This window comes from Morone saxatilis, unplaced genomic scaffold (assembly GCF_004916995.1).
Source record: "Morone saxatilis isolate NCDOM2014 unplaced genomic scaffold, NCSU_SB_2.0 Contig1, whole genome shotgun sequence".
NCBI classification, from domain to species: Eukaryota; Metazoa; Chordata; class Actinopteri; family Moronidae; genus Morone; species Morone saxatilis.
Genome location: NW_023339651.1, coordinates 8,891,656 through 8,917,794, shown reverse-complemented (window position 1 = coordinate 8,917,794; position 26,139 = coordinate 8,891,656). Strand labels below are relative to the sequence as shown.

The following is a 26,139-nucleotide window of genomic DNA, read 5'->3' as shown; positions in this document are numbered from 1 at the left end:
TGTGTGTCTCCTAGATGGGGAATTCGAGTCTGTCACAAGGATAGTGTGCTCCGAAGATTGGCAGGAGAGGATGCTGCTCTTTGCCGGTGTGAGGAACAATGGGACACAGAGAGCCCCAGTGACCCAACACCAGGCCAGTTGCTGGGTACCCAGAAGACGAGAAAAAATATGTGCATCGTCTGCACCGCTGACTTTGCAAGATAGCAGAGGAAAAAAGTAACACATTGGAGCTTGACAAATCCATTTCAGGAACTCTACAGCCAGAATACTAGTACTTACCTTGTGGCGAAAAGATGAACTTTCTGTCAACCTTTGTGACATTTGAGAACCTCCATGAGGTTCGGAGATTATGCCACTGGGGTCCAGTTATAGCTCTGTCTGTCATTGCTATATGCTCCACCATGGCAGTTCTGGACTCCATTATCTGGTACTGGCCACTAGACACTACAGGAGGCAGCATTAACTTCATCATGCTCATCAACTGGACTGTTCTCATCCTCTACAACTACTTCAACGCTATGTTTGTTGGACCTGGATACATCCCTATTGGCTGGAAACCAGTAAGGATCTTCAGGATTATGACATTTCTCACAGGCGTTTGTTTATGTAAACAGTTTAAAGAACAGGATGCAGCCATGTCTCCATAAAGATGTAGACTGAAACCATTTAATCGTAGGAAAAAGATGTTACAGCAGAGGTTTGACTTATTTGTTTGTCCCGAAACAGGAGAATCAACAGGATACCCAGTACCTACAGTACTGCAGAGTGTGCCAAGGGTACAAGGCCCCCAGATCCCACCATTGCCGCAAGTGTAACAGGTAGGTGAACATTTATAATCAGAGTAAGAATGGGTTTACTCTCTGTGTGAGATGGATTTGTGAAATAAAAGACCACAGAGAGCTACTCGAGCTAGAAAATCACTGAGCTATTTTCAGCACACCAAACTAGAGCTGGCTCGTGTATACGTGGTTTGTCCATGTTATTTCCGCCCACACGGTGCTGTAAGGTCTCTGTGTAGCTATAAAATGCTGCAAAGAGACTGTACAGCATCACATAATCTATTTATGCGATATTAAATAGATTTTAAAGAAAAAAAGATACGGTGCGACTTGCTGATGAACGTGTCACTCTATGTCCTCCCAAACAACCAGTCAATTCCCCCCGCACTCCTCTCCTCCTCTGCCTCCCCTCCCCCAGGTGCGTGATGAAGATGGACCACCACTGCCCTTGGATCAACAACTGCTGCGGCCACTTGAACCACGCCTACTTCACCAGCTTCCTCCTGCTGGCTCCACTGGGCTGCTCACACGCTGCCATCATCTTCATTATGACCATGTACACTCAGCTGTATGAGAGGGTGAGGGTCCTTACCACGATACAACGCTACACTATGCTTTTGATGGCCTATTATCGCCACAGCTTTTCTCTAAGCAGGGCTGCCTCATTCATTTTATCATTTGACACTGATGTTACCACACATTTGAAGCTGTTTTCTTTTTCCCTCTCTGCAGATATCATTTGGTTGGAGCACTGTGAAGATTGACATGAGTGCTGTGCGTCAATTCCAGCCCCTCATGCCCTTCAGTGTGCCCGCCTTTGCTGCCACACTCTTTGCCTTAGGCTTGGCACTGGGCACCACTATTGCCGTTGGCATGCTTTTCTTCATACAGGTGAGGTTTTTCATGTGGGGTGCACAATTTCCACAAGCTCTTGGCTATGAAATGTGATATTTAATATGATCTTTTTGGCATTAACCTTGAAAAGCCAGACTACCCGTGAGTTCTTTTTAAAACATTTTGTGAAAATTTCACCAATCATCATAATGGCATTTAGACGATGATGTGACCTTGCTGCCTTTCAAAATTCACATAGCTCATATTTGGATTTGTTGTATCAGATTTAAAAATGCAAATGCACAGCATATCTCTATTAATTCTGATTTACTTGAAAATCAAGACACATAATGAAATAGTCTTTTCCTTTTCAGATGAAAGTCATCCTTCGAAATAAGACCTCAATCGAGTCATGGATCGAGGAAAAGGTCAGCATGTCTCTCTGATTTCAAGTGGCTTTGTTTTGTGGTGACATTTTGTAATGTTTGTGTAATTAAAGATGGATGACTTTTGCATTTTTTATTGTTTGATCTACAAACAATAATTGGGTACGAGTCATTTCTATTCACACAATATTGAAGGATTTAATGTATTTTCAACATTTAATTGTCAGAACTCCATACAAGTAGCAGGATCATCTGTCAGTACAATATATCGCAGCGATTACTGAAACTTGACACCGTCCCACCTGGTCCCATTGACACACATTCACTACCACTCCCTGTGTCTTTTCCACTAGGCCAAAGACAGAATACAGCACTACCAAACAGGGGAGGACTTCACCTTCCCATACGACCTCGGCAGCCGCTGGCTGAACTTCAAGCAAGTTTTCACGTGGTCAGGGATGCCCAAGGGTGATGGCTTTGAATGGCCAGTCCATCCCAAGTGTCACCAGCACACCTTAACTGTAGGTTCAGTTTGTTAGAATTTGGAAACGTGTACAATGCTGTTTTTGATTTGTCTGTTATTGTTTTATGCGTCAAATGTTTACAGTTTAGGCAGCAGGTATTGTATAAGTCCAACTTTTGACACATTTCCTGTTGAGATAAATGTTACTTCAATTATCTTGTTCCTCTTTAAACAGATTGAGCAACTGAAGCAGAAAGCTGATAAACGAGTGAGAAGTGTAAGTACCTGCCAAATCCAAATATATTTGGATAAATCTGGATTAGCTTAGTGTATATCACTTTAACAGTGCTGACGTGCATCCCATACTTCACTAATGGGTCTGGTTTCCTTCTGAACAATGCTTATTCAATTCACAGTGAATGTCTCCAAACTAAAATCTTGCAGCGAAGTTTAAGTGTGTGAGATGTAGGCTGGGTTCACAAGTCAAAAAGATTCTCCTGCCACGGCTTATTCTGTTTGCTTGTGAATTTTAGGTGTGTGCCAAATTCCAAAGTCTGAATCAGGGAACAGATTTTGGGTGTTTTCTTAAATGAAGAAGCTAAGCTTATCTGCACAGAGTATTACATTGATAAATGTCTTTTAACTTCTGGGGGAAAAAAATCACCACACCTGCTTTGATAATAGAATAATAGACAATAGTAAGGAAGGAAAACAAGCATTGTCTTCTTCAAATGTAAGAAAACAGATTTCTAAAAAGATAACAGGTCAGGTGGTCAGAAGAAGAAGAAGTCAGTCCACACAACCGGTTAGAGCACTTCCTTATTGCTAAAATGCAGAAGTTCAATAGAAACATCAAAACATGGTAACTGTTAGAAATTATGGCAGACGTTTGAATGTATTGAGATTAAAGACCATGACTTCATAAACACATACCTGTGTCTTGTCTGGAGGTCAGAGCGGTAGAATGAACAGATGTCTTGTATGCTTCGGCCAGCAGGTCCAGTACCGGGCATTGGAGGACTATAACGGAGCTTGCTGCCCCGTGAGCAAAGGTTTCCAAACCTTTTTCAGAACCCCCTGCACCGAGGAGCCCAGGATCCCCCTCAACAAAGGGGACACCATTCTGGCCACTCGTGGCACCAAGTGAGTTCATTCAGGCCCAACAATAACATCACTCTTCATGGTTATTTATCAAGAAGTCTGATTGGTTAGCCGCCAGATTAAGGAGTTATTTTGATGGACCATGTAAATTCTCCTAATCACTGTTCATTCTCTTTAGATGGTGGATGTATGGAGACAAAGTCTTGAGTGAGGAGCAAATGAGAGGTGAGATGAGAGTTTTTTTTAAATTGACTGTAACAAATTCGACTCCAACTGACGGTCCTTTGCTGCTTGTCTTTTTTTTTTTTTTAAATGTATTTAAATAAATAAAAACAAATGTGTTAACTGAGTTTTTTTCTGATTTGATTTTCAGCGGGAGACCGTGTGAGGGGATGGTTTCCAAGGCGATGTGTGGAGAAGTGCCATTATGACACAGCTGCCAGTGATAGCACCAGCGATAAGAAAGTAAATTAATATATTTGAACAGGCTTCGTGTAGAGCAGGGGAGTTAAACTGAACAAAAGGTGTGTGTCTGTGTTCATAAACGTACATCCACTGAAGATGTCAGGCCTGAAGCTGCAGGCTCACCATCAAATATTTCATACTTTGATTAAAATTTCTCACATTTCAAAAACAACTTTTTTAAAAGGCAACATCGTTCTCTTGCTGAGCACCTTGCTGTCAAATAACGTCTTAAAGACTACAGATCCCATGGGTTCAGTTTGACTCCTCTGACTTAAAGCTGAAACCCAACAACAGTCTTAATTTCCAAGAATTGCCACCAGGCTTTAATGTGACTGCGTTGTGATTACATGACTTTTTACTTGAATCTGTTGTTTTTACTTGTGTTGATGTCCTTTTTTGCTAATTATGCAATGCCTCTGCCCAGCTAACCCCGGGGCTTCGTCATGCAACTCTTTCTACAGTATGGAGATAACACTTAAGTTCTTTTTATTATTTTTGTAAAAACAAATTGTTGGCCTCAAAGTATAAATTGAAAATTAAAAAAAACTTCCGCAAGAGTCGTGGTTTGCCTCTGTTTTTGTGATTGCTCTGAATTTTCATGTTTAAATACATATTAAATACATGCAAGAACCAGATATACATCAACGCCCAAACTCCTAATTCACATTTATTTATGGTTTTAGCCTAGATTGTGTTTTGGACTAAAAATAAAGGTACCAGTATGTACAGGTCTATGATATTCTCTGGGAAAAAAGGATCCACTATAACTATGATTGGTTTTATTTATTTAAGTGTCCTTAAGTGGGTTTATAAGACACTGGACCGCAAGTCAGGATGGCTACAGGACAAATTATACTGTTTCTACTCAAATTCAAAAAGAACATATCATAAAATTAAATTTCCATGACAGAATTATTATTATGTTGAATACATTGTTCTGCCATGTGTTTTCTATAAATTATGCTCAAGCGAAAATCTCAACATTTCACCCTTCAGACAACCAAAACAAATTAGGGTTTCTTCAAGTCATTATACACCGGGCAGTGAAACAGAAATTGAAATTGAATTGATTGAATATTATACTATAACTATACTAGTAGTAAATCTAAAATAGATAAGGTATCAAGCATTTATCTATTTTCAAACAACAGCAATATAATGATATTATTGTCCAGATGAGTTCTCACTTGCCTCTGAGACGTGTACATGAAATCCATCTCATTCAGGACCTAATTATTTATAGTGATTTTACAGTAATTACTGCAGAAGAAGTTTTAAAAAGAGGTGAGAATTTACTTAATGCACACAAACCTGTCTGAAGGATGTAAGTTTTCAGTCCTGCATCACGTTTGCCATGACTTCCGGAAGGCTCTGCACTCCTACACAGGTGTTTTGAAATACCCTCACTGATTGGACCTCATCTGCTGAGGTGAGACTTGAGATCACCAATCAGAATGTGAGAAAGTGGAGGTTGTCCCGCCTTAACAGGTGCAGCAACAATGACAGGGACATGTCAATCAAGCTCATTCTTTACACACCTACACTGTTGAAAAGAGGACCAGGCACACCTACACTTTAATGGACTTTTGTCACCAGGTTTTTAGCTGTTTATATATTTCATGAATTACTTTTTGCTGTGTGTTATTGCTTTATATCTTTATTTCCTCCAACTTTTTTATTTATATTTATTTTTAAAATTTGGATGGATGAGGGGGAAAAAAGAGAACTCTTTAAATGATCCCTAACAACATAATTTATGGAATTTAAAAGCTGGAATTAATGTTTGGGATTAATACATAATTCATTTCAACAAACAGCATGTAAACGTGTAGAAAAACAGAAAATGTGGATCAGAGAAGTCCTAGTTACATGACTACATGTCCCACACTTCACCGCTTTCCCCCTCAACCAATCAGCGTGCAGGTAAAATATCACGTGATCATCCAAGCCTGTTCATGTGTGAGTGACTTCCACTAGTGGGTGCACAGCTATTTGGACTGGTGTGGACTGGATAAGACAGTTCCTCCTTGGAGATTATCGGAGGGGGGAAACGATCTGGTGATATAGTAGATATGAGGACGAGGTTGTCGATATAGTGCACGATTCCTCTCCCGCTCATCACGTGGCTTTGTATTTGTAACAACACAGGTAAGCCATGCTAAACTGCAAGGTTGCCTATGTGCCAGATTGTAAACACTTGCTCTGTGTGTGTGTATGGGCCGCAGTAAATGTGGTTTGGGACTAAACACAGACTGCTCCGGGTTACAGCATCAAGGGTTTCTTCTACAGGATTGTTTTGATCCTGCAGGATCGCTTTGCAGATGAGTTGTTACTGCATTTTTTTCTGCGGGCAATGTGATGGCAGTACTACATAGCTAACGTTAACTAGCTTGGTACGACTTTGAGTAAGTTGATGTGAGGTGTAGCTGAGGGGGAGAGTGACTTCAGATTCAACAGCTACGATGTCAAACACTGTGTGAGCAGCTATGCTTCCCAGTCTGCTGACAAGAAGTCACATTAGCTAAACAGTGATCTCTACTTTCAGCTCAAATCCTTTGACTGTGTATTCAGGCTCCATTTCAATAGTGTGGTCAGGTTGAGGAACAGTGTGACAGTCACAAGGACTTGTATTCACTATATAATCTTGTGACTCTGCTGCTGCATTTCAAGGAAATTTAGGGGATTTTGTTTTTTTTTAAGTTACTTCACCTCTGTTGAAATGAGTGCTTCCTTTTATAAATGCCAACCAAAGCTTGCACAGTGTTGACTTGTTACAGTGTAATGGCTGAGTTGTAGCATCAGCTGAAGGTAGACTGCTATTGTCAAAGCTGGTAAATCATTCCATTATAGGCCGATACTGCAGACACAGAGCGCCCACGGAGACACTGCAAGTATGTGGATGAGCTGTGCAATTTACAAACAATGCACAGTGTGATAACAGCCCTGTGTAGCAATAAAAAAAGGAGAAAAATGTAATGTAATAAACATGATTTGTGTGTAAAATGTTTGCGAGACAGGACAAAATACTTGTGTTTTGAAAATGTTGATAATATTCTAGATGAGCAACGAAGGAATTACTAAAACACTGAACAACATCATATAATATACAAGTATTTTCAAACCTTGTAGCTGATTCAGTTTTGTGTGCGTCTTCTCTGGCATCTTAAAGGTGTAGTCTGTATTTTGTTACAAGAGAAAAAGAAGCCACCACTGCTTGAGAAAGTGTGTATATAACATTGTCATTTGGTTCTAATGTAATCCAAAACTAGACATTTCTAACATCACAGCCTCAGCTGCTACTGTTTTTGACTTGTCTTCCACTTTCCACCCCTTCCCGTCTTTACCCACACCCTCCCCCTCTCTCTTACAGCGACTCCTCAGACACCGCGCCGGCTGTGATTCCCTGTGATATCAGCCACTAACATGTCCATGTTCAGCACGGGCATCCTGGTGCTGACGTCTCCTCTCCACACCCTCCCCCTGCGCATCGCTCCAGTGCTTAGCTCAGCTGCTCAGCTTGTGGAGCGCACGCTGTACGTCCACCTCCACCCGGGGTTGAACCTGGGAAGTGGGAGCCAGCCACGGCCAGTTTTCATTCCACCCGTGGTGGACCTGTCTACGCTCATTACCCGCCTTTATAGCAATGCAGCTGATGTATGCGGGCACCTCGATGTTCGTGTTTTACTGACCAATGTTCGCGCTCAGTCAGCTGCCTGCAGCGGGACCCAGCCAATCCCAAACTGCCCCTTTCCCACACCACAATCTCTGTCTCACTCCCCGGATGTGGTGCTAACAGACTTTGCTCTGCAGGACCCAGGTCAGTCTCATCAGGTTACACAGTGTCTGCAGAGGTACACGGGCCACTGCTACGTCTGTAGCCCCAGCCTGCCCTCGGTGCTGCTTCACCCTCAGCTAATGAGGCTGCAGGAGAAAGATGAAGGGCTGAAAGAGCCTGAAGAAAAGGCAGAACCCTTGGAGACCTACAGTGATGTGGTGGTGGGAGGGACATTTGACCGACTCCACGGGGCCCACAAGACGCTGCTCAACATCTCCTGCTTGCTCGCCAATAGACGGTTCCTTATTGGTGTGTGTGACCAAGCAATGCTGAAAAGTGAGTAGTTCGTTTTCAGTATTTCCACTGAGGAATGTGTATTCGTGTGATATTTCTGAGGCTGTGAAAACAACGATCAGATCCTTTTCCTCCCGGCTTTAGAAAAAGTGCTACAGGAGCTGATCGAGCCTTACTCCCTGCGGGTCCAGAGACTACAGGAGTTCCTGCAGGACGTCAAACCCTCGCTGCAGGTCGAGATCGTGCCCCTTGACGACCCCTTTGGGGTGTCCGTGGTTGACCCCTTGCTGCAGTGCATTGTGGTTAGCGAGGAGACTAGAAGGGGAGGCGAGGCTGTCAACAGAAAACGCATTGAGAATGTAAGTTAGGAAAACTGATAATACGTGTTAAGCTGGGCTTTCCCAGTTAGTGGATATGGTTATATTTATAACATTAGTGTATTTAAGGTCCGTCTCTTAACTGAAGTTTTCTGGGGCTGAATTCTTTATCAACATATCAAGTTTCACAGATTATCGTAATGTAGATTTGTCCTTTTATCTTTTCCTATGTCAGGAGATATATAATGTTGCTTTCTACACAGCACATTTTATTACCTAACAATTCTCAAATTATCCCTCATGGTCTATTCTGAGTGTCACAGAGCTTTACTTGCCGGATTTTATTGTGACTTGTTATAATAAAACTGAAAGGCTTACAGTGTAAGGAAAACACAGAAAACACTTCTATTGCACATCTGAATCCTGTCACAGCAGAGGAGCTTGTCCTTGACCCAAGCCTCGGTATACATTAGCACATATGTGATGTTTTGTGTTCTGTGCTTTTCTGAATCAGGGCCTTCCAGCTCTCATCCTCCATGAGATCCAGTTACTTAAAGATGCCCACCACACTGAGACAGAGGAGGAGAAGATCAGTTCGTCCAGTCTACGCTCTCGTCTGCTGGGCACCCTCCTCACCCCACCTAAAGTAAGTCATGTTTACAAATGTTTCCATTTTGATAAGTGATATCAGTGCAGGGTGATGGATGCTTGTGGCAACGCATAATGCATTCAGGGAATCACAAAAATAGGAAAAGGTTAGAAAATATAATTGAAATAAAACATGTTTTATCTCTTTCTTTCCCTATCTGAGGCTTATTAAAGGACTCTTAATAACTGTTGGTGGTGGGGGTATAATCATGCTTTTCTTAAGGGGCACATCATTTTTAAATGTTAAAGAAGCTCTGCAGAGCCTCCAGTCGTAAAATAGTAATTGTCAAATTGTGCTTTAAAGTCCATTTGATTTTTATTCACTCACTGAAGCAAAACATTTAACGGCAGTTTTCTGACCATTTGAGTAGGTGAGGAAAAGTGTTTTCAGACAAAAATAAAAGAGCAGCTGAGCATTTTGTAACAAGGGTCAAACTTAAAGATCAGAATATTTTATTGTTTAACTAATTAACTTCTTACTCAGGTAAAAGAATAACTAGCATATGCCAAAGTACAATGTCTTTTTAAAGTGTTAAGCAACATAACACCTACCTTAATGAAAAGAGGTAGATGTGTGTTGGGAAAGATCATTTCATTAAATGACCAGTGTGTGGAATTGAGTGACATCTAGTGGCGTGGTTGCAGACTGCAACTTCCTCGTTTCACCCACCCCTTCTAAGTGGGATGGAGAAACTATGGTGGCTGCGAAATGTGTGTTTGGTTTGCCCGTTCTGGGCTACTGTTGAAACATGGCAGCCTCCATGGAAGTCAACACGCAGTAGTTTTCAATTCGGAGCTTACAGATGACTGGAGTGAAAGATTAATGTGATTTATATTGTTCTGTCACAGGATCTCCTGCAGTGAGGTCGGAGAGTATCTCTGAGGGCCTGACTAGTTAATGTACAGTTTTTGTCCTATCATCACCTCCACCCATTGATTCGATCCTCTCACGTTAAGTGCTGCAATATTTCTTTTTAATTTTTCCTATATCCTGCACCCTTGTATCTCCTGTTTCCTCTGCACTAGGACACATCCGACCTCCCTCCCCTTCCGTATGTGATTGGCCTGACAGGAGGCAGCGGCAGTGGCAAGAGCTCCATCGCCAAGCAGCTGGAGGCTTTGGGTGCTGTCCGGATTGACTGTGACAAGCTGGGCCATGAGGTGTACCAGTCTGGCACAACAGCCTATCACAAAGTGCTGGAGGAATTTGGGTCAGGTGAGGAAACACTAACATGTGATTATTGTAGGTGCTGGGCTATGGTTAGAGATATTGTCTGCAACCTAATCCAAGTATCACGATTTTAAAGTAACATAAATTGATTGCATTACGTTAATTTTGGATTACCTTAACACCAAGTATAAATATAAAAAAAATAAATAAATAAAAAGAAATATGATTATATTATTACAACAGAACAATGTAACCTTAAAAAATAAATGGGGAAACAAGCGCTAATATTTGTCCTCTGCTCAGTGTGTGTTTAAAGGAAAACTTTCTTTTCATTAAGCAAACTCAGGCAGTAACCTTGTTCACTAGAGGCCGTGGCTGTAGAGTAATATAACAGTTACAATTAAACTACAAATGAAAAAAAAAAATGCACAGGAGTGTCTTTATCAATTGACCAACTCAAACTGGTGTGTGTTCTGTAAGCTATCAACCTATGCCTCATCCCAGACTGACATTTGTATTTAAACACTTTAGTGATTGACATAATGAGTGCACAGTATTAAGTAAAGGTCAGAATTGTGATATCTCCAAAACCACTGATTTGATTATGATGAAAGTCGACGGGATGACTTCTGGCTTTTGAGGTCAAACTTTAACATTTTAAAAGGTCATGAGTTTTACATCACTTCTCTTAAAAACCAATCCATCTCGTCACTGTTGTGGGAATCTTAAAGTCCCATAGTTTATTTTCCTCTACAGTATTACTATTTACTTAAGATAAATATTATATTTGTTTAAAGATTCAGGTTCAGATTAGTGTCCTTGAATGTGTGAAAAACGAAGTCCTTCTCAGACATTACCGCTGCAAATTCCTGACTTTGCTTTGGAAACACATTTGATTGATATTCGACCTGATGTAGGTGGGAATATGAAATGTTAAAATCTGAAGCATTGAAAGGCCATAAATGCTCTGTCTGAGCTCTGACCTGAAGCTCCTCTTCAAATAATGTCCTTTGGCTTGTGCCCTAATTGGATGACAAAAATATGAAGTTGTAATATCTTGGCAGTTACAAAAATTAAAATAGGATTGATTTTAATGTTTAATGTTAATTTTAGTGTTGTTGTTTTTTATCACAGATATCCTGAATGGAGATAAAACAATCGACAGACGTGCATTAGGAAGGAAGGTTTTTGGAAACCAGGTAATATGACAAATATGAATAGCGTTTGCAAAATGACATCTCAGACTACACCACGGTATGTCGCCAGTTTACCAAAGATGACTTTTCTTCACGCAGGAGCGGTTAAAAGCCCTAACAGACATCGTATGGCCTGAGATTGCACTTCTGGTGAAAAGCAGAATCAACCAAGCCAGAGAGGAAGGTACTGTATGTGTTAATCTTAGTACTGTACTGTAGAACCATGTGATGGTAAACACGACCCAAATTATTGTGGATGTAGGGTGAAGTGTTTTTAGCCGTTGTGTAGCAGTGAAATTGTTTGTACACAATGAAAGTTTCCCATATGTTTCAACAGTTTGTGGAGAATTCAAAATGTATGTCAGTATTCATTTGTTTGACTTGAAAATGTGTTCAGGAAACAGTTAAGCTAGAGTATATCCAAAAAGCTTATCCTCTTCTAATCATTTTCCTTTAGTTGGGCTCATTGACTGATGCACAAATAATATAGAAACTGCCCTCTTGCTTTGTATTGGAAGAGATTCCCCCAGTGTTCACGTGATCCTTTGCTCTTTGCAGGTAAACAGGTTTGTGTGGTGGATGCGGCAGTTCTTCTGCAGGCCGGCTGGACGGACATGGTCCACGAGATCTGGGTCACTGTCATCCCCGACGAGGAGGTAATAGATTAAAATGAGTTATTACTGTATCCTTGGTTCATTATCAACCTTTGTATGTAGCAAAAAAAGCAGTTGCTGATACTACCACTGGGGGGCACCAAAGTTGGACATCATTCAATTCCACACTCATTGGCTTTAACAAAATAAACACCACCTTGCTAACCTAACCCACCGGCCTCCCCTTGTTTCCTCTCTCAGGCAGTGTCAAGGATAACGGAGCGGGACGGTGTGACCTCAGAAGATGCCCTGCGCCGGCTGCAGAGTCAGTGGTCCAACGCCAAGCAAGTAGAGCACGCCAATGTAGTCCTCAGCACACTGTGGGAGCCAGAGGTCACGCAGAAACAGGTCAGGCGCTCATCACGCTATCAGTATAGGGTCTACACATTTGCATTACATGAGAGAATTTGATTCTGTAATATAATAAAAGTTTGTTTTTGTAATAGTCTTCTTGTATTTTATTTAAAAAGGTACTGAAAGCTTGGGATCTTCTTCAGAAAAGAATCCAACAGAGGCAAAAGGGACAGTAGGAACATGTGTGGGTCACGGCATCATCTCAGCTGTAAGAGAACAAGCACATGTCGGGCCACAGGGACATGTGCGCACAAATGACTGATCCGCATGATGAAACGCTGCCTTAGAAAGAGAGTGGTTACTGTGCCATTGCAGCAAACCCAACGAGTTTCTTCGACCAAGACTCAGTGCCTGACTTACTTTCCATAGGTTTTGAAACACTAGTTTTATTTTAAGATGTTTAGTTGGATGAGGAAAAAAAAGACAACTCTTTGAATGATCCCTAACAAAGTAATTTATGGAATTTGAAAGCTGGAATTAATGTTTAGGATTAATAAAGTGTTATCTCAAGATTTGTAGGTCTGTTTTTATCCAAAGACTTTTTTATGAATGACCTGCCTTTAAATGGATACTGATGTTGAGATACCCATCATTTAGCGATCCTCGATAATATTAAGATCAAACCTAAGCTCAGCAAAGTCTAATATTTTGGGCGCCTTGTCAATTGCGAACACTTTAGTTCTGTCCTCTTTCCATGTCTTCTAAGTTTAATAAATATGAATGTAGCAAGAAAAGCAACTAATGGTAAGGGAAAGGTGAGATTTATTGAAAGATTGTACGATTTGCCATTGTTAAATCATAGAATAAATGTTTTAAATGTGTTTATCATTAGAGCTTCAGGGATGAGAGAATATGAACAAAATATTATCTAACGAGGAATTATAAATTAACAAACAAGGCACATCATCTTGTAGAAATATTATGTGCAAAAGATGAGGATAGTTTGTGATGTTATCAGTGTATCTTTCCTGTTGAATGACACTAAATAAATACACTGGGCACATTGATTAATAAATGAAACCTAAATACATAGAGGTATGTCAAGCTCTGGTGTGAAAAAGAGAAAAATGGCAATTATTGCATGATGTCTACACAAACTGAGCATTCAAATATTCATGTCTCTGAAAGTACGTGACGGCCAAGGGGCACAGCATATTGGAAACAAAGGTGTTAAGATTATGGTATATTTCATGTTGTCAGATCCTACAATAAAATCATAAACCAATGTTTACAAGAATAAAATCCTGCTTCATTGCTTTAGCCATACTTTAAATACTGCAAGGACTGTCCAATAAAGTGTAATGTGGTCATAGTGTCATTGATTTTTATCACCTTGTATGTCATCTGGAATACTTTAATAAACTGGCATTAAATGTTTTCAACCCCTGAGTGATTCCTGTCTTTTTCCATTAATTTCTAAGGCGTGGGCTTATACCAAATTTGTTTTCATTTTCATTAGCACGGATAATTTTATTTCAGGCTTTATGCTTAGTTTGAATTTGGGGGAAAAAAAAGTATGCTTTTTCAATAATTATTTCAAACAGTATTTCTTTTTCTAAAATTCAGCCTTTAATTTCAATGTCTTTAAAACATTTACATATGAATGACATTAGTATGTATGTGTGTGTATGTGCAAAATGTACATTTTTTTATGTGACCTGTATGATGTTGAGTTCAGCCCCTGTATCATGATATTACTTTCTTTCAGTACAACAAAACCTTGTGCATTGGTAATTGAACATTAAAAAAAGAATGCAGACTTAGTAAGTGCTCTGGTGACTTGTGAAACAAAGGGCTCTGTGTGTGTCCAAACCTTACTATCACCAAGACCACAGTACACCCCTTTTTGCCTTGAAATTATGTGTAAGCAGCCTTTCATGCGGCAGTGAATAACCGTCCACCCATACTGACATGTCCAGGCTTCATTCATCATCACTGAAATTAGTCTCCTCCTTTCCTTCCAAATGACAAAAATCTTAAGTGGTTGCCTCCACTGGTGTTCTTCACAGTCACATCCCCACTTTCAGTTTGGCAGAGCACATTGCTTCCCCAATCTTGTTGCTGGCCCTGCACACATAAACTCCAGAGTCAGAAGGCTCCAAATCAGCCACAACCAGAGAACAGAGCCCGTCTTCATGTTGTGCCATGTTCACTCTGCGAGATTCAGACACCGGCTTGTCATTCTGAAGCCACTTCACCTCCGGCTTTGGGTAACCTAGAATTGAGACATTAAGACATTACTTAAGAACTCAAAATAACATGACATCAAATATATCAACATCAAATGTCTAAATGAAAGAATAGGTGGTCATGATAAAACAAAGTGTTTTAGTATATTTTAGTATTATTCTATAAGAAAGGACAAATGGCTGTAACTGTTGCTTTTCCATTCAAGCAAGCCAAAATGTTAAGATACAGCTGTTCTAAATGTTTTAAAGCGATAGTTCAGAACTATAGAAAAACCTCTATCTATCTAGAAAAATATGCTTATTCCCTTTCTTGCCAAGAGTTAGATAGGACCAAGTACATTACACTTTATAGAGTAAATATTGACCAAAGGTAACAAAGGATTTCCTGTCATCGCTGTAAGGTTGCAAGGCAACCAGCAGAGACTCCCACAAGACCACATGTCATTTCCACATTTAACTTTGTACAGATTAAACAAGGGTAATACATGTGAATTAGTGATCTGCTAAGTAGATATCAGTTACCTTTGTTCAGAATCAGCTAGCTGTTCTGAACAGTAATGTTTAAAAAAAGTAAAATCACAACAATGAGCTGAAAAATGCTGAAACGCTCCATAGAACAGATGGGAACTGCAGAATAGGGCGATAATTATCTGTGGTTTTGTCCCTATGAGCGATCCCTTTTAAAAACATGTAATGTGATCCATATTCTATATAAAAATATGAATCATGGCAGCTTGTAGTTTAGCCAGTGTAGGTCTACTGCAATCAGAGCATTTATATATTTTACAGTATGGTCTTTTTTGCGTCTGCCTTTGGCCCTAGTAGAATGCGGTGGGGCATTTTTTAAATGAAGTGCATCACAGTTCTGTCACTCTACCATTGACAAGGCATGTTAGCTGAGCTGTTGCTCCTTTGGGAAGGGTGGTGTCCTTCAGGGCCTGCTGGAAGCGAGGTTCACTCTGAAGCTGTTTATCCAACGACTGGATGGCCTCCTCTGCCTCTTGGCTCCAGCCTGGCTCTGGATGAGAGGAAGGATGATGACGAATAAAACAGAAACAAGGCTTTACTGATCACATAAGGGTAAACTTGAAGTGACAATCGAAAACTGTGAGTCATCTGCCATATGTATGTAGCTGTAGGACATGGGACGCCATTGTGTGTGCGTGTCTTTTTATCTGTCTTACCCTCTGAGGAGCTGCCAGGAGAGTCTGGCCTGTTAGAGAGGTTAGCCATCCGCTGTAGGGCCAAAACAGCCTTGCCAGTTTTCTAAAAGTTTAAAGGACAAATCGCACTGGATGACAAACTACACTCCACTAACCAACCTTCGGGTCTATATATGGATTAAAAAGGTCATAATAGGGAAACACTGATAAGAAAATTGTACATCTGTCCAGTGGTAATTTGTCAGTGTTACCTTCCACTTGCGCTTGGCCAAAAAGCGTTTCATCTTCCCCTTATTGAGGGACTTAGTGGGTCTGCGGGTCATAGGGGTAAAAGAGACCATCCAGGGGTGGGCGAGGGCCCCGGCACATGACAATCTGCATCTGGAGTGAGAGTGGTGGGAAAAAACAAAGGCTGTCAAATGCTGCCAGACCCTGACTCCCAAACTCATATCAGAGCTCGCCATAAATGGTTTGGTACCGTGCAAAATGTTTTTGCAAGTGATTGGAATATGTTGATAATCTTGAATCTAATAATATGACATTATCACCAGAAGAGAATCAAAGCACCATCGTCAATTTTCCTTACTCTTGTAGCCATTTCCCATAGGTAGAGAGCTTGACAGTTTGTAGCAGTTTGCGAACATGAAATGAAAATGAAAAAAGAAAATCAGACCAACCTCCGGTCTTTTTTCAGCAGGGAGCTGATAAAGTCTTTAGCTTGATCAGAGATGTCCTCAAAACTCTCCTGGTCAAACTCATAGCAGGCAGTAGTCACAAGAGCAAGAGTCTCAGCATCGCTGTTCCCCTGGAAGGGAGATTCTCCACTGAGCCTAAGACACAAAACAATATAACAATGAATCAGACATACAGTATGTCATGTAAGCTTACCTAAGTGTCAGGTTTCTCCACAGACAGCATTTCCTCATCTCTAGTGTTTGTAACCATTAACAAGGGAAATATTATTTTTAACTTTGGCCTGAGTTTATTATCCCCTTAAGCTACTACTGGGTATCGCTGAAACTGTGCATACTTTAAGAATGGTAGCACTAATGTTGTTATGGAGGATTGTAGTAATACACTATCACCAGGAGATGGCGCCAAATCTATTTGTAGTATCATTTGGATAGAGTTGACATAATTAACTAGCATTATTGACATAATCCTAGTTGGGAATGTATTACTTTTAACGTGTAAAATGATAAAGAAATAATAAATACAAGACATTTATTTATTCCTTTAAGTTTTTTTATATCCCACATTTTATGAGCACTATTAAACACCTTCTAGGATTACAGTTTTCCCTTCCACTTCCACCCCGAAGCCCCAGTTAAATGTTTTCTTTTAGTGTACATTACTGTACATTACTGTGGCTACAGTTTAAACCACTACATCCTTTGTTCGACTTACAAAATGAAGCAGATGACTCCAATGCTCCACATGTCCGTCTCCAGGCCCACAGGCTCATAGTTGATCACCTCAGGGGCCACAAACTCCGGCGTACCATGCATCACCATGAGAGGTTTATGCTCCTCTAAAGAAGAGAACAAGAGTAAGAAACACATTCAGAAATCCAAAATGTCACCCTGAATGTTTTGTATTACCCTATTTACAGATGGCTCTAGTCATCTCTAAATAGACCACCCAGAGTGGAGCTTCAGCAGATTTTCTGCTTGAATTGGCTTCACAGGCTTTACTGCATTTATTGAGTTCAGGTAGTCTATTTCAAGGAGCTGCTATTACGTAATAAGTATTTTAGACACCTAGGAATTTAGAGACGACATGCCTTGATGATATCTTTGTTTTTTCTTCTGGCATGTGTTAAAATGAGTGATCTTTTGTAGACCTTGCTGTGTTGTCGAGATAACATCATACCTCTCAACACATACTGACAGGGTGATATATTATTATATTTGCAAAGTTGTATTCAGCCACAACAACAAGAACAGGAAGCATTTCATTCTCCGTGCTGGGAGCACAAGGCTGCACAAAGTTAATGACACCAAGTTCGACTGCCTGACGCCTTATAAGGACTCTTGGATTTCCCTGTATTGTAACTTTTACTAGAATACAAACAGGATATGTCAGTCGTTAGAGTACACACATTATTCACTGCCCCTGGTGAGCAATTGTAAAAGTTATAAAAAAATAGGTCCCAGTGAGAGATCCCAGTGAGATCTTTATGAGACTGTTTCCACAAATCCAGCAAACTCACCCAGTTTACTAGCCAAGCCAAAGTCAATGATCTTGATCCGTGTACCAGTTGTATCCACACAGACGATGTTCTCTGGTTTGAGGTCCAGGTGGACGATATTCTGTTTGTGGACGTACTGCATGGCCTCCAGGATCTGCTGCATGTAGCGGGCACTGGTGGGCTCTGTGTGCTCAAAGTTGTCATCCACGATGCGTTCAAAAAGCTCCCCACCTGCAATACTGGGAAGACAAATAACACCATTCAGAGCCATGCTTCAGAGAGTAGTAGCAGTATTTCCCATATGGTTTTCTGGCATTTTTTTTGTCTTTTTGTAATAGTCACACTAAATCTTCTGCATCATCTCCATATACAGTATGATTTTACCAGATCAAACTCACTGTTCCACTCCACAATTACTTACTACTCCATGACCATGACCATCTCTGAGCGTGTGTCGTAGGCAGCCAGACACTGGACCAGTTTTGGGTGGTGAAGACAGTTCATTAGCTCGATCTCTTTACGAGCTGCGTCCCTCTCCTTGGAGGTTCGGGCGCGGTAGAACTTACCCGCACACACCTGACCCGTCTCTTTGTGGGACAACCGGAACACTTGGCCAAACTTCCCACTGGAAATATAAGGGCATTATAGCTTCACTTCACTTGGAAAGTCAATTTACATGAGAATTATCAGAAGTGTATCATCTGGTGCGTTTAAACTTTGTTTAAATACAGAGAATCAATGCTTACACTCCCAGCTTCTCATGCACACTGTAGTGGTCCTTGACCTTGTGCTTGGTGTCAATGGTCACCGTGATGTACGACTCAGGCGCTTTCTTCTTTTCCTCTTTAAACACAAACAACGATAATTAAGCACATCCCTCCTGACAGACAACAGAAAAGTAAAACCTCAAATCTTATTTTTTATTTTAAAAATCACTTACTTGCAGTTGCCATCTTGATACACTCAGACTCGTGGCTTGGTTCGCCGACCCCTGCTGAGTTGTAGGCTCTGACACGGAAGCAGTACTGCCCCTGAGGCTCGAGACCTGAGCGGACGTGGTAGGATGTGTTTTTACAACGGCTTATTACTTCAGTCCAGCTACCAGGCTCGTCCAGGCCCTCTTGTCTGACCTCCACGATGTAGCCCAACACGGCTGTGCCTCCGTCATAGCTGGGACCCGTCCAGGACAGGACCAGGGACTGACGGGACAGCTGGGAAACAACGGGTTGGGATGCTGGTGGGTCAGGTCGGTCTGAAGAGAACCAAGAACAAAATATCTACATTTGAATCACTGACAGGTAGCCACATTTTCTTAGTTTATATTATGGTCCTAAACTGCCACCTTTTCCTTCTTCAATATATGTTGTCAGTTTGTTAAATAAATCCACATCTCTGCAACAAGAGGGACTAATAGGAGCATTCATGTCTGAGCATGCATTTAAGGGACAACAAATACCAGTGTTGCATCATCTCAAGTCACAAGAACTCTTGTTTAATTGTCTTGCCTAATTATCTAAATACTAAACCGTAGACCGAAACGAGTCTTACCTATGACACTGAGGGAGACTGTATGCTGGGCAGAGCCTTTTCTGTTTCGTACTATGACTGTGTACGAGCCTGTGTCGGCTGGACAGGCCTGAGAGACCTCCACATCGCTCTGTGTCTCACTGCTCCTGACAGACATCCTCGGCCCTCCTACTACTACCTGAAAAGGAGGCAAAGTAAAAACACACACTAAGACAAAACCCTTTACTGGCACACAATTTGAAAGTGAGAGTAAAACAGTGATGGATCAAACAATACAAACAACCACCTTGTCTTTGTTGTAAATCCAACAGCATGCGACAGGAACAGAGCTGCTCCTGAACTCACAGTGTAGCCGGGCCTGCTCTCCTACACGAACCTCCACCTTCTCTGGTGGGTCTAGAAACTCAACAGGAGGTCCTGAGGAGAAGCAGAGTTTAACATGATTGAGGAGTGCACTAAAATTAAGCTTTTACCTAAATAGCTTACATGTTGTGGCTTCCCCCTTCACTCACCTTTGCTAGTGGAGACTTTTGTTTGACGGTCTGTGATATCTGGGGACAATGAAGAAACAGGTGGACTTACAGGCGGACTTAAGAAGAATCTAACCAATCACATGTGAGCAGTCATGTTTGGTTGCAGCGGCACTGCAATCAAGGGCCGATGCACTTCTGAATGAAAAAGTGGCTGCTGGACACCATTTTGTCATAGACTGCAACAGGTCCAACTACATGTTTTATTTACTAAACAAAATGCCTGTCATTGACAATGTATTTTTGGTGCTGCTTCCCTGTCCACAGTTATCAGCATACTTCCTATTCATTTGCATTATTTCCTCAAATGAATTAAAAAACGTAGTACAAAGAAAGGCAGAAAGAAGGGAGATTTTAATGGGTGTGTAACAATACAAAGGAAGTCTGATAAAAGTTTATAATCTACCTTTGTCTTCTTCTTCTCTGTGTTGGCTTTTATCTTTAGAGGCTGAGGACAGCTGGGTGTTTTCAGGAGACACCACCTTGAATGTGACCTTGCTGTGAAGCTCGTGTTTGCTTGTTCTGGGGATTTCCTTTGTTGCTGTTACATTGCAAACAGGGTATAACAGGTTTACTGTACACAGATCAATTCAATATGGTTCTCCTTAGGACAGGTTATACTGTGCTCGATGTTTGTGAGGAATTTCTAACTCGACAATTACCTGTGATATGTGGCACAGCACTGCTTGACTGTTTCCCAGCAGTGTTCTCAGCTACGCAAGTATATGTCTCATCATCTTCAGGTGAACACTGAGTCAGAGCCAGGCTGGCATCACTTTTTTTAAAGGAAGTATTATTTGAAGGCACCCTCTCACCTAAATGACAAAATAACAAAGGCATACTTTCAGTTTGTCTGTTAAAATTCCTCTTAATACAGGATATTGTTGCTTTGGATTCATAGTGGAGAGCAGACAGACATTGTAAAGGTAAGGCAATTAGTAATTTACCATTGTGTTGCCAGGAAACTCTCAGAGGCCGACTTCCTGTGATAACACCTTGAAAAGCAGCATCATTTCCTTCACAAACAGTGACGGTACAGTCGCCGAGAGGTTGCTTGAAGTGAGGCGAGTCCACCGCCTGGACAGTCAGCCTGGAGACTAAGCAGAGAGGAGAAGTTGAGGACAATAGGTTTGTAAACTGTATACACCAGTGTTTCCTCTACTGCTGACCAATCATGATGGGTCAACTCATTTAACACAAAAACTCTAACAATTGTTATGTCATGCAAAGACATGATGTAACCGATCAAACTGTAGATTAATCTGAAATGCACCATGTCAAAAAATTTAAATAAATAACTGTATATGATAATCATCTGTTTTGCCTTCAGGCAGAGAAGTATTTTAGTTCATCAGTTCCCTGTGGCTGTATCTACTGCAGTATGTTACATGGTGTTTACAAGATTTTCCCATGCACATGTGTGTTTGCACACGTGTGTTTTGATCCTGGAATGTCCGGCAGGGTGGGTAATGGGTGGTCACCAGCTGATGGTGGAATGCCATTAGTGTGCATTTGCATTTGGGGGGGAAAGGGGAGGCAGCTTGCTTGTCATACACTCTTTCTGACTACAACATTATCACATTAATTACAAAATCAATATATTTCACAATAATCCTGGTCAGTAGAGAGAGCTGCACCCTCACTATTGTTTTGAGAAGTAGCAATCCAGCCTCAGGGGAGCTCACTACATCTGTGTACAATTACAGATATGCCTTTGCAATGCCCTCATGTAAAGCATTCAGGTTAAAGAAGTTCAGATTAAAACATGAAGCGCTTGTAGGGGCTGCAGAGGGCTGAGGCTCTGTATTGGGTGTCACTGTGTTAAATATAGGCTACTGAATACATTCCACTTATATTCCAGTATTAAACAATCAGTCCACATCATTAAAATTAAAAGGTAAACTTTTCCCCTGTTCTTCTAGTCTTTACCTGTTGCAGATGAGACTTGCAGTTTGTCGTTTCCCATTAACGTCCTTTTAGTGGTATCCAGTCCATCCTTTTTCTGCTTCTCCACACAGAAAGGTCTGGCTTTAGGCTTGAGGGCCAGCCGGAAAGTTGACACATAGGTCTTTGGCTTCCTATCGTCGCTGTCCATCCTTGAGCAGAAATGATAACCAGACAAGAGCTGAGTTTCCTCATCAGTCAGACCTCCTCTTCTTCTCTTGGTTGTGGTTTGTTGTACTCAGTATATACATATAGTGTGAAGCTGATGTGTTGAATGTCTCTGTTCACACATCCTCTGAGATACTAACAGGAGGAGCCTCTGCTTTCAGGCTTCATCTGAAATCACCACCCACCTCTCAGCCCCACTGTACACAGGAAACCAGAAACCAGTTTTATCGGAAGGCCAATTAAAAACACACGTCCAGCCCTCTCTGTCCCTCTGCGCAGAAAACAGAGGGAGAGAGACAGAAACACATGTGATAGAAACAAAAGAGATAGTAAGAGAGGGTAGGAAACGTGTGGGTGAGGCAAAACATTCAAGCTGAAAAGAAACAGAGAACAATAGGGTGAATAGTGATAAAAGAAACACACCAAAGGAGGATTAAAAAAAGCACATTTTACCTGGTGGACCTCTTCATAAAAACTATATCTCCTCTCAGAACATAGGTACAGATCCCCACCGTCAGCTACTTTGAGCCATTTTACCCCCTGTAAACACTTGGTAAACTGTAGATTGAGTAACTCTGCCAGAGCCACCGCAGGAATCAAGAAGAGCCTGTGGGGCAGCTTTCTGTAGCTGTGCTACATGTAAAAACATCAGTGAAGTTCCGTGGATTTCTGGGTAGAGTTTCTTTGAATGAAAGTGGAGGAGTGATACCATGTGACCGTAAACAGTAAATTTGTAAATTAATTCTATTGATATGGGTATAAGGAAGAGCAGCTGGTTGGGTGTGTATCCAAGGTAAGCTCTCATTTACTTGTGGCTGAATGGTTGTCTGGTTTTCTCCTATCCATATTCAAAGCCTGTGAATGTAGCTGATTTTGTTTGCTTTTGTTCTGTAACTGCTCTGAAAAACAATGTTCCCTCAAGGTTCGCAGACTTAAATCTTATTTCACTCATTTGACATCCACTGCAGTGCTTTGCATAGGGCCTTCAAATTCTCAGATGACGAAATGCAGCATCATAGAAAAGTGTTTAAGAGCTTAGTTTATTGTTTCATTTAAAATATGTTAATAATCAAAGAGGAATAACCAGGGCTTGTGGATAATTGTTCAAAAAGAGGGGGAACTAGTCAAAGTCCAGGTCTCCTGCTTCCTCACAGTCAGTTGGCAGCTTTACACTTAACCACAATACCTGGAGTGGACCCTGGCCTGCACGCAGAGTAACACAGAGCAATGAGTGCCAACCGTGTTTGTGTCTGCTTGTGGCATAAAGACCACAGAGCAGAGGCACACCCAGTGGCATGGTCACACCAGCAGCCGCACACTGAACCAAAGGACAACTCTTTTCATCTCGTGTTTCATTCACTTGTTTTAGGTTTCTTCAGATTGGACTGCACCATGTTCTTTCTGCATGGGGAAGGACAGTTTTTTTTTTTGGTTTGAGTTTTGTTATTATTTATTTGATAACTGCGTTTCAAAATTGTTCTTTCATTCAGTTGATGTTAGATATTATATAATATTAATGCTACACTGACATGTTTTGTGGTTATTGTAGTTTGTTTACATGGTCATGTCTCTGTCTTTCCCCTTGTGTGTCTGAATGGTCTGATTAGCCACAATGTCTCAGTTTGTTAGGTTAGTTTGTGCTGTTCAGTGTCTTTTCTGTTAGTGCTTGAGTTTAGTTTGGTTATGTTGACCTCTTCTTTGGGCTTCTTAGTATTTTGGGGCTTTTTTTTTTGCTTCTCTAAATTAAAAAATGTCTCTCTGGTGTACCAGCTTGGTCTGTGACACGCAGACACACCTGCCTTCAATCAACCCAATGAATTACAGGTATTGGCTCACTTCAAATGTTAAATCAATGTTCCTGTTGATTGTGAGATAAATAAAATTCCACCTTTTATAGTGCATATTTATTAGGCAAGGTTCCATTTATTGTAATATATGGATCATTATTATTTGGATAGACCTTATACTGATATGGGACTGCACACAAAGGGCCTATATTCATATTTGAACAAATTATGAAAATTATGGAAATATGGCTGGCTGACAACAAATTATTCTTGTGCAGCCTGCTTATAATACTCCCACAATAACATTATTGGCATAATATTTTTTCTGTAAGCAACCCTTAAACAAATTTGTTGTTGTGGTTTTAAATGGACACATTTCACTCAGTAGTGGTCACAAGAATGTAAGGAAGCAGTTACACGGGTATGGTATGTGTAAGTAGTACCATATGGTGGGAGGCACATAATGTACTTAAGAATACAAACACATCGCCCCCCAGCACTAAAAGCGGGTTGATTGATGGACCAGATATCAGCAAAGACTTAACTGTTTACTGATGGACAGACTCGCTCTACTCACATCTACGCCCTTCAGTATTTAAAGAAAAGTCCCAAATGCTGTCTAACACGCACACAAGCACAAACATTTGCAATTTTTTTTCTCTCAGTGAAAACTGTTTAGAAAGATGTGGTTCAAAAAGTAAATAAAGACTGATGTAAAGCAAAGAGCCCTGGAGGAACAGTGAAGTTAAGAAGAAAGGGTTTAAAGTTCGAAGGCTCTTAGCTAAACTGTGTTACAGGTATATACAATTATATTACCAAGATTTAGTAATATATATATTATCAAAATATATTTTCCAATCACAGGAAACACAGGAAGGTGGGTAAATTAGTTTTAGTTTACTAAAGCTAGTTGATTAACCAGGTTGGTTTGGCTGTTACCTGTTTTGTAGTTCCATTTTTAATGTGTTTTTCTTGTTTTTGTTTCCTTAATTTTTATTTTTCGCCCAAAAATCTCTCATGCTCTCACAGCCCAAAAATGTATTTACAGCATTTTGGATTTGTATACTATAAGACTGTTTATTCCTGGTTTTCTGTTCTTTAGGTTCACATTAATGAGTCGGATCTGATTAGTTTTGCAGTGTATAAGGATAATAAATAAAACAACATCAGAGCACATGACATCACTTTTGAAAAATGTGGACTAACTGTGTACAGGTCCTCTAAGCTTTGGCACATTCTTTAGAAAGAGCCATATAAGGTGAAAAGACACCACAGAACATGCTATTAGCTGTAGTGGATTCTGTGGTACTATATATGGACCCTTCCACTATATAAAAACATCATTATTGTACAAAGAGATTGGATTTTATTTTCTGTTGAGGAAATGGCACAACTCCACTTCGACTTCTTATCCTTATCGGACGGAAATTATACAAGGTTTTTTTGAAGGAGACTTATGGAATTCAAAACAGGAAGAGCGAAAGAGTGGGAAGGACACTGTTCTCTCTCTTTACTCCAATTATGGCAATAATTTTACTTCCTTTTCCCATGAAGTCCTTCAAAGACACACAGGCTATCTTGTTCCCACCAAATCCTTCAAACACATGCCTATTCCATCACTCCATTAAAGGGGAGTGATGGCGACCCAAATATTAAAGATATTTGTTCATTTAAAAATAAGTGGAATGGGGCCCTCCTGTGGTTGCACACCTCACGTTACAGAAATAACCAAAAGACTGTCAACCAACGTCAATTCCCAGACGTTGGTCAAACCAAGACAACTATACATTTAAAATAACAAAATTTGTTTTTTAAGACAGTGATGCAAACTCAACTTACTCGTACTCCAAAAATATTCGTCTTTATCTCCTCAGCCTGAATTTATTTGCAGGCAAATAAGAACAAGTAGATAAGGCCGCATGGAGAGAGAGCCTGTGATGAGCAGATAGAAAGACAAAACCACACACTCATGTCAACTATTCTCTCGCCAGACAGACAACCCTCTGTGTGTCCTTCTAATAATTACAGTTTCTGGGGTAAAACTTTGTGACTCAGCCAACAACTGAGTCGGTTTTGTCCTGATCGTTTCCCTCATATACATTCAAAGAGCCTGCTGTGATTCTGCTGTGTTAATGAGGGCAGTGTAGAGAACAGAATTTTTGATGCTATGTCTGAAATTAGAAAGCAGCATGGTCCTTCACAGC

General features: G+C 40.7%; 3 protein-coding genes across 5 annotated transcripts in view; 2 read left to right on the top strand and 1 right to left on the bottom strand.

Moving 5' to 3' along the window:
* zdhhc6 (zinc finger DHHC-type palmitoyltransferase 6) overlaps window positions 1–4,585 on the top strand; it is a 5,586-nt gene extending 1,001 nt beyond the window's left edge. Inside the window, exons 2-11 of one of the 2 annotated variants that reach the window (XM_035667998.1) lie at window positions 15–560; window positions 727–818; window positions 1,198–1,357; window positions 1,512–1,670; window positions 1,988–2,041; window positions 2,353–2,520; window positions 2,698–2,739; window positions 3,460–3,605; window positions 3,742–3,788; window positions 3,937–4,585. In XM_035667998.1, coding sequence (XP_035523891.1) covers window positions 294–560; window positions 727–818; window positions 1,198–1,357; window positions 1,512–1,670; window positions 1,988–2,041; window positions 2,353–2,520; window positions 2,698–2,739; window positions 3,460–3,605; window positions 3,742–3,788; window positions 3,937–4,037 — 1,236 coding nt within the window. In that variant the 5' untranslated portion in view covers window positions 15–293 and the 3' untranslated portion in view covers window positions 4,038–4,585. Of the gene's footprint in view, window positions 1–14; window positions 561–726; window positions 819–1,197; window positions 1,358–1,511; window positions 1,671–1,987; window positions 2,042–2,352; window positions 2,521–2,697; window positions 2,740–3,456; window positions 3,606–3,741; window positions 3,789–3,936 lie in introns of both variants that reach the window. The other variant, XM_035667989.1, reaches the window with a different exon arrangement.
* Window positions 4,586–6,001: 1,416 nt separating this feature from the next.
* Window positions 6,002–13,818, top strand: coasy (CoA synthase). Of its 2 annotated transcripts, XM_035666919.1 has the most exons (10): window positions 6,002–6,176; window positions 7,399–8,139; window positions 8,242–8,456; window positions 8,929–9,060; window positions 10,089–10,278; window positions 11,368–11,432; window positions 11,529–11,613; window positions 11,988–12,085; window positions 12,284–12,430; window positions 12,553–13,818. In XM_035666919.1, exons 2-10 carry the CDS (start codon window positions 7,452–7,454, stop codon window positions 12,610–12,612), a joined length of 1,680 nt encoding a protein of 559 aa, XP_035522812.1. In that variant the 5' UTR covers window positions 6,002–6,176; window positions 7,399–7,451; the 3' UTR covers window positions 12,613–13,818. The 2 variants fall into 2 exon arrangements, with proteins under 2 accessions (XP_035522812.1, XP_035522803.1); XM_035666910.1 differs by lacking the exon at window positions 12,553–13,818 and having other exon boundaries at window positions 12,284–12,493.
* Window positions 13,819–13,982: 164 nt separating this feature from the next.
* LOC118331816 (myosin light chain kinase, smooth muscle-like) lies at window positions 13,983–22,339 on the bottom strand. Its single transcript, XM_035666900.1, has 17 exons — window positions 21,966–22,339; window positions 20,984–21,133; window positions 20,699–20,851; window positions 20,443–20,577; window positions 20,019–20,057; window positions 19,793–19,923; window positions 19,528–19,684; window positions 18,920–19,231; window positions 18,726–18,822; window positions 18,401–18,604; window positions 18,001–18,218; window positions 17,196–17,319; window positions 16,466–16,618; window positions 16,040–16,169; window positions 15,810–15,891; window positions 15,503–15,643; window positions 13,983–14,651 (listed from the first exon to the last, which is right to left on the bottom strand). The coding sequence occupies exons 1-17, from the start codon at window positions 22,129–22,131 to the stop codon at window positions 14,446–14,448; spliced, it is 2,598 nt and encodes an 865-aa protein (XP_035522793.1). The 5' UTR covers window positions 22,132–22,339; the 3' UTR covers window positions 13,983–14,445.
* Window positions 22,340–26,139: the final 3,800 nt, after the last annotated feature.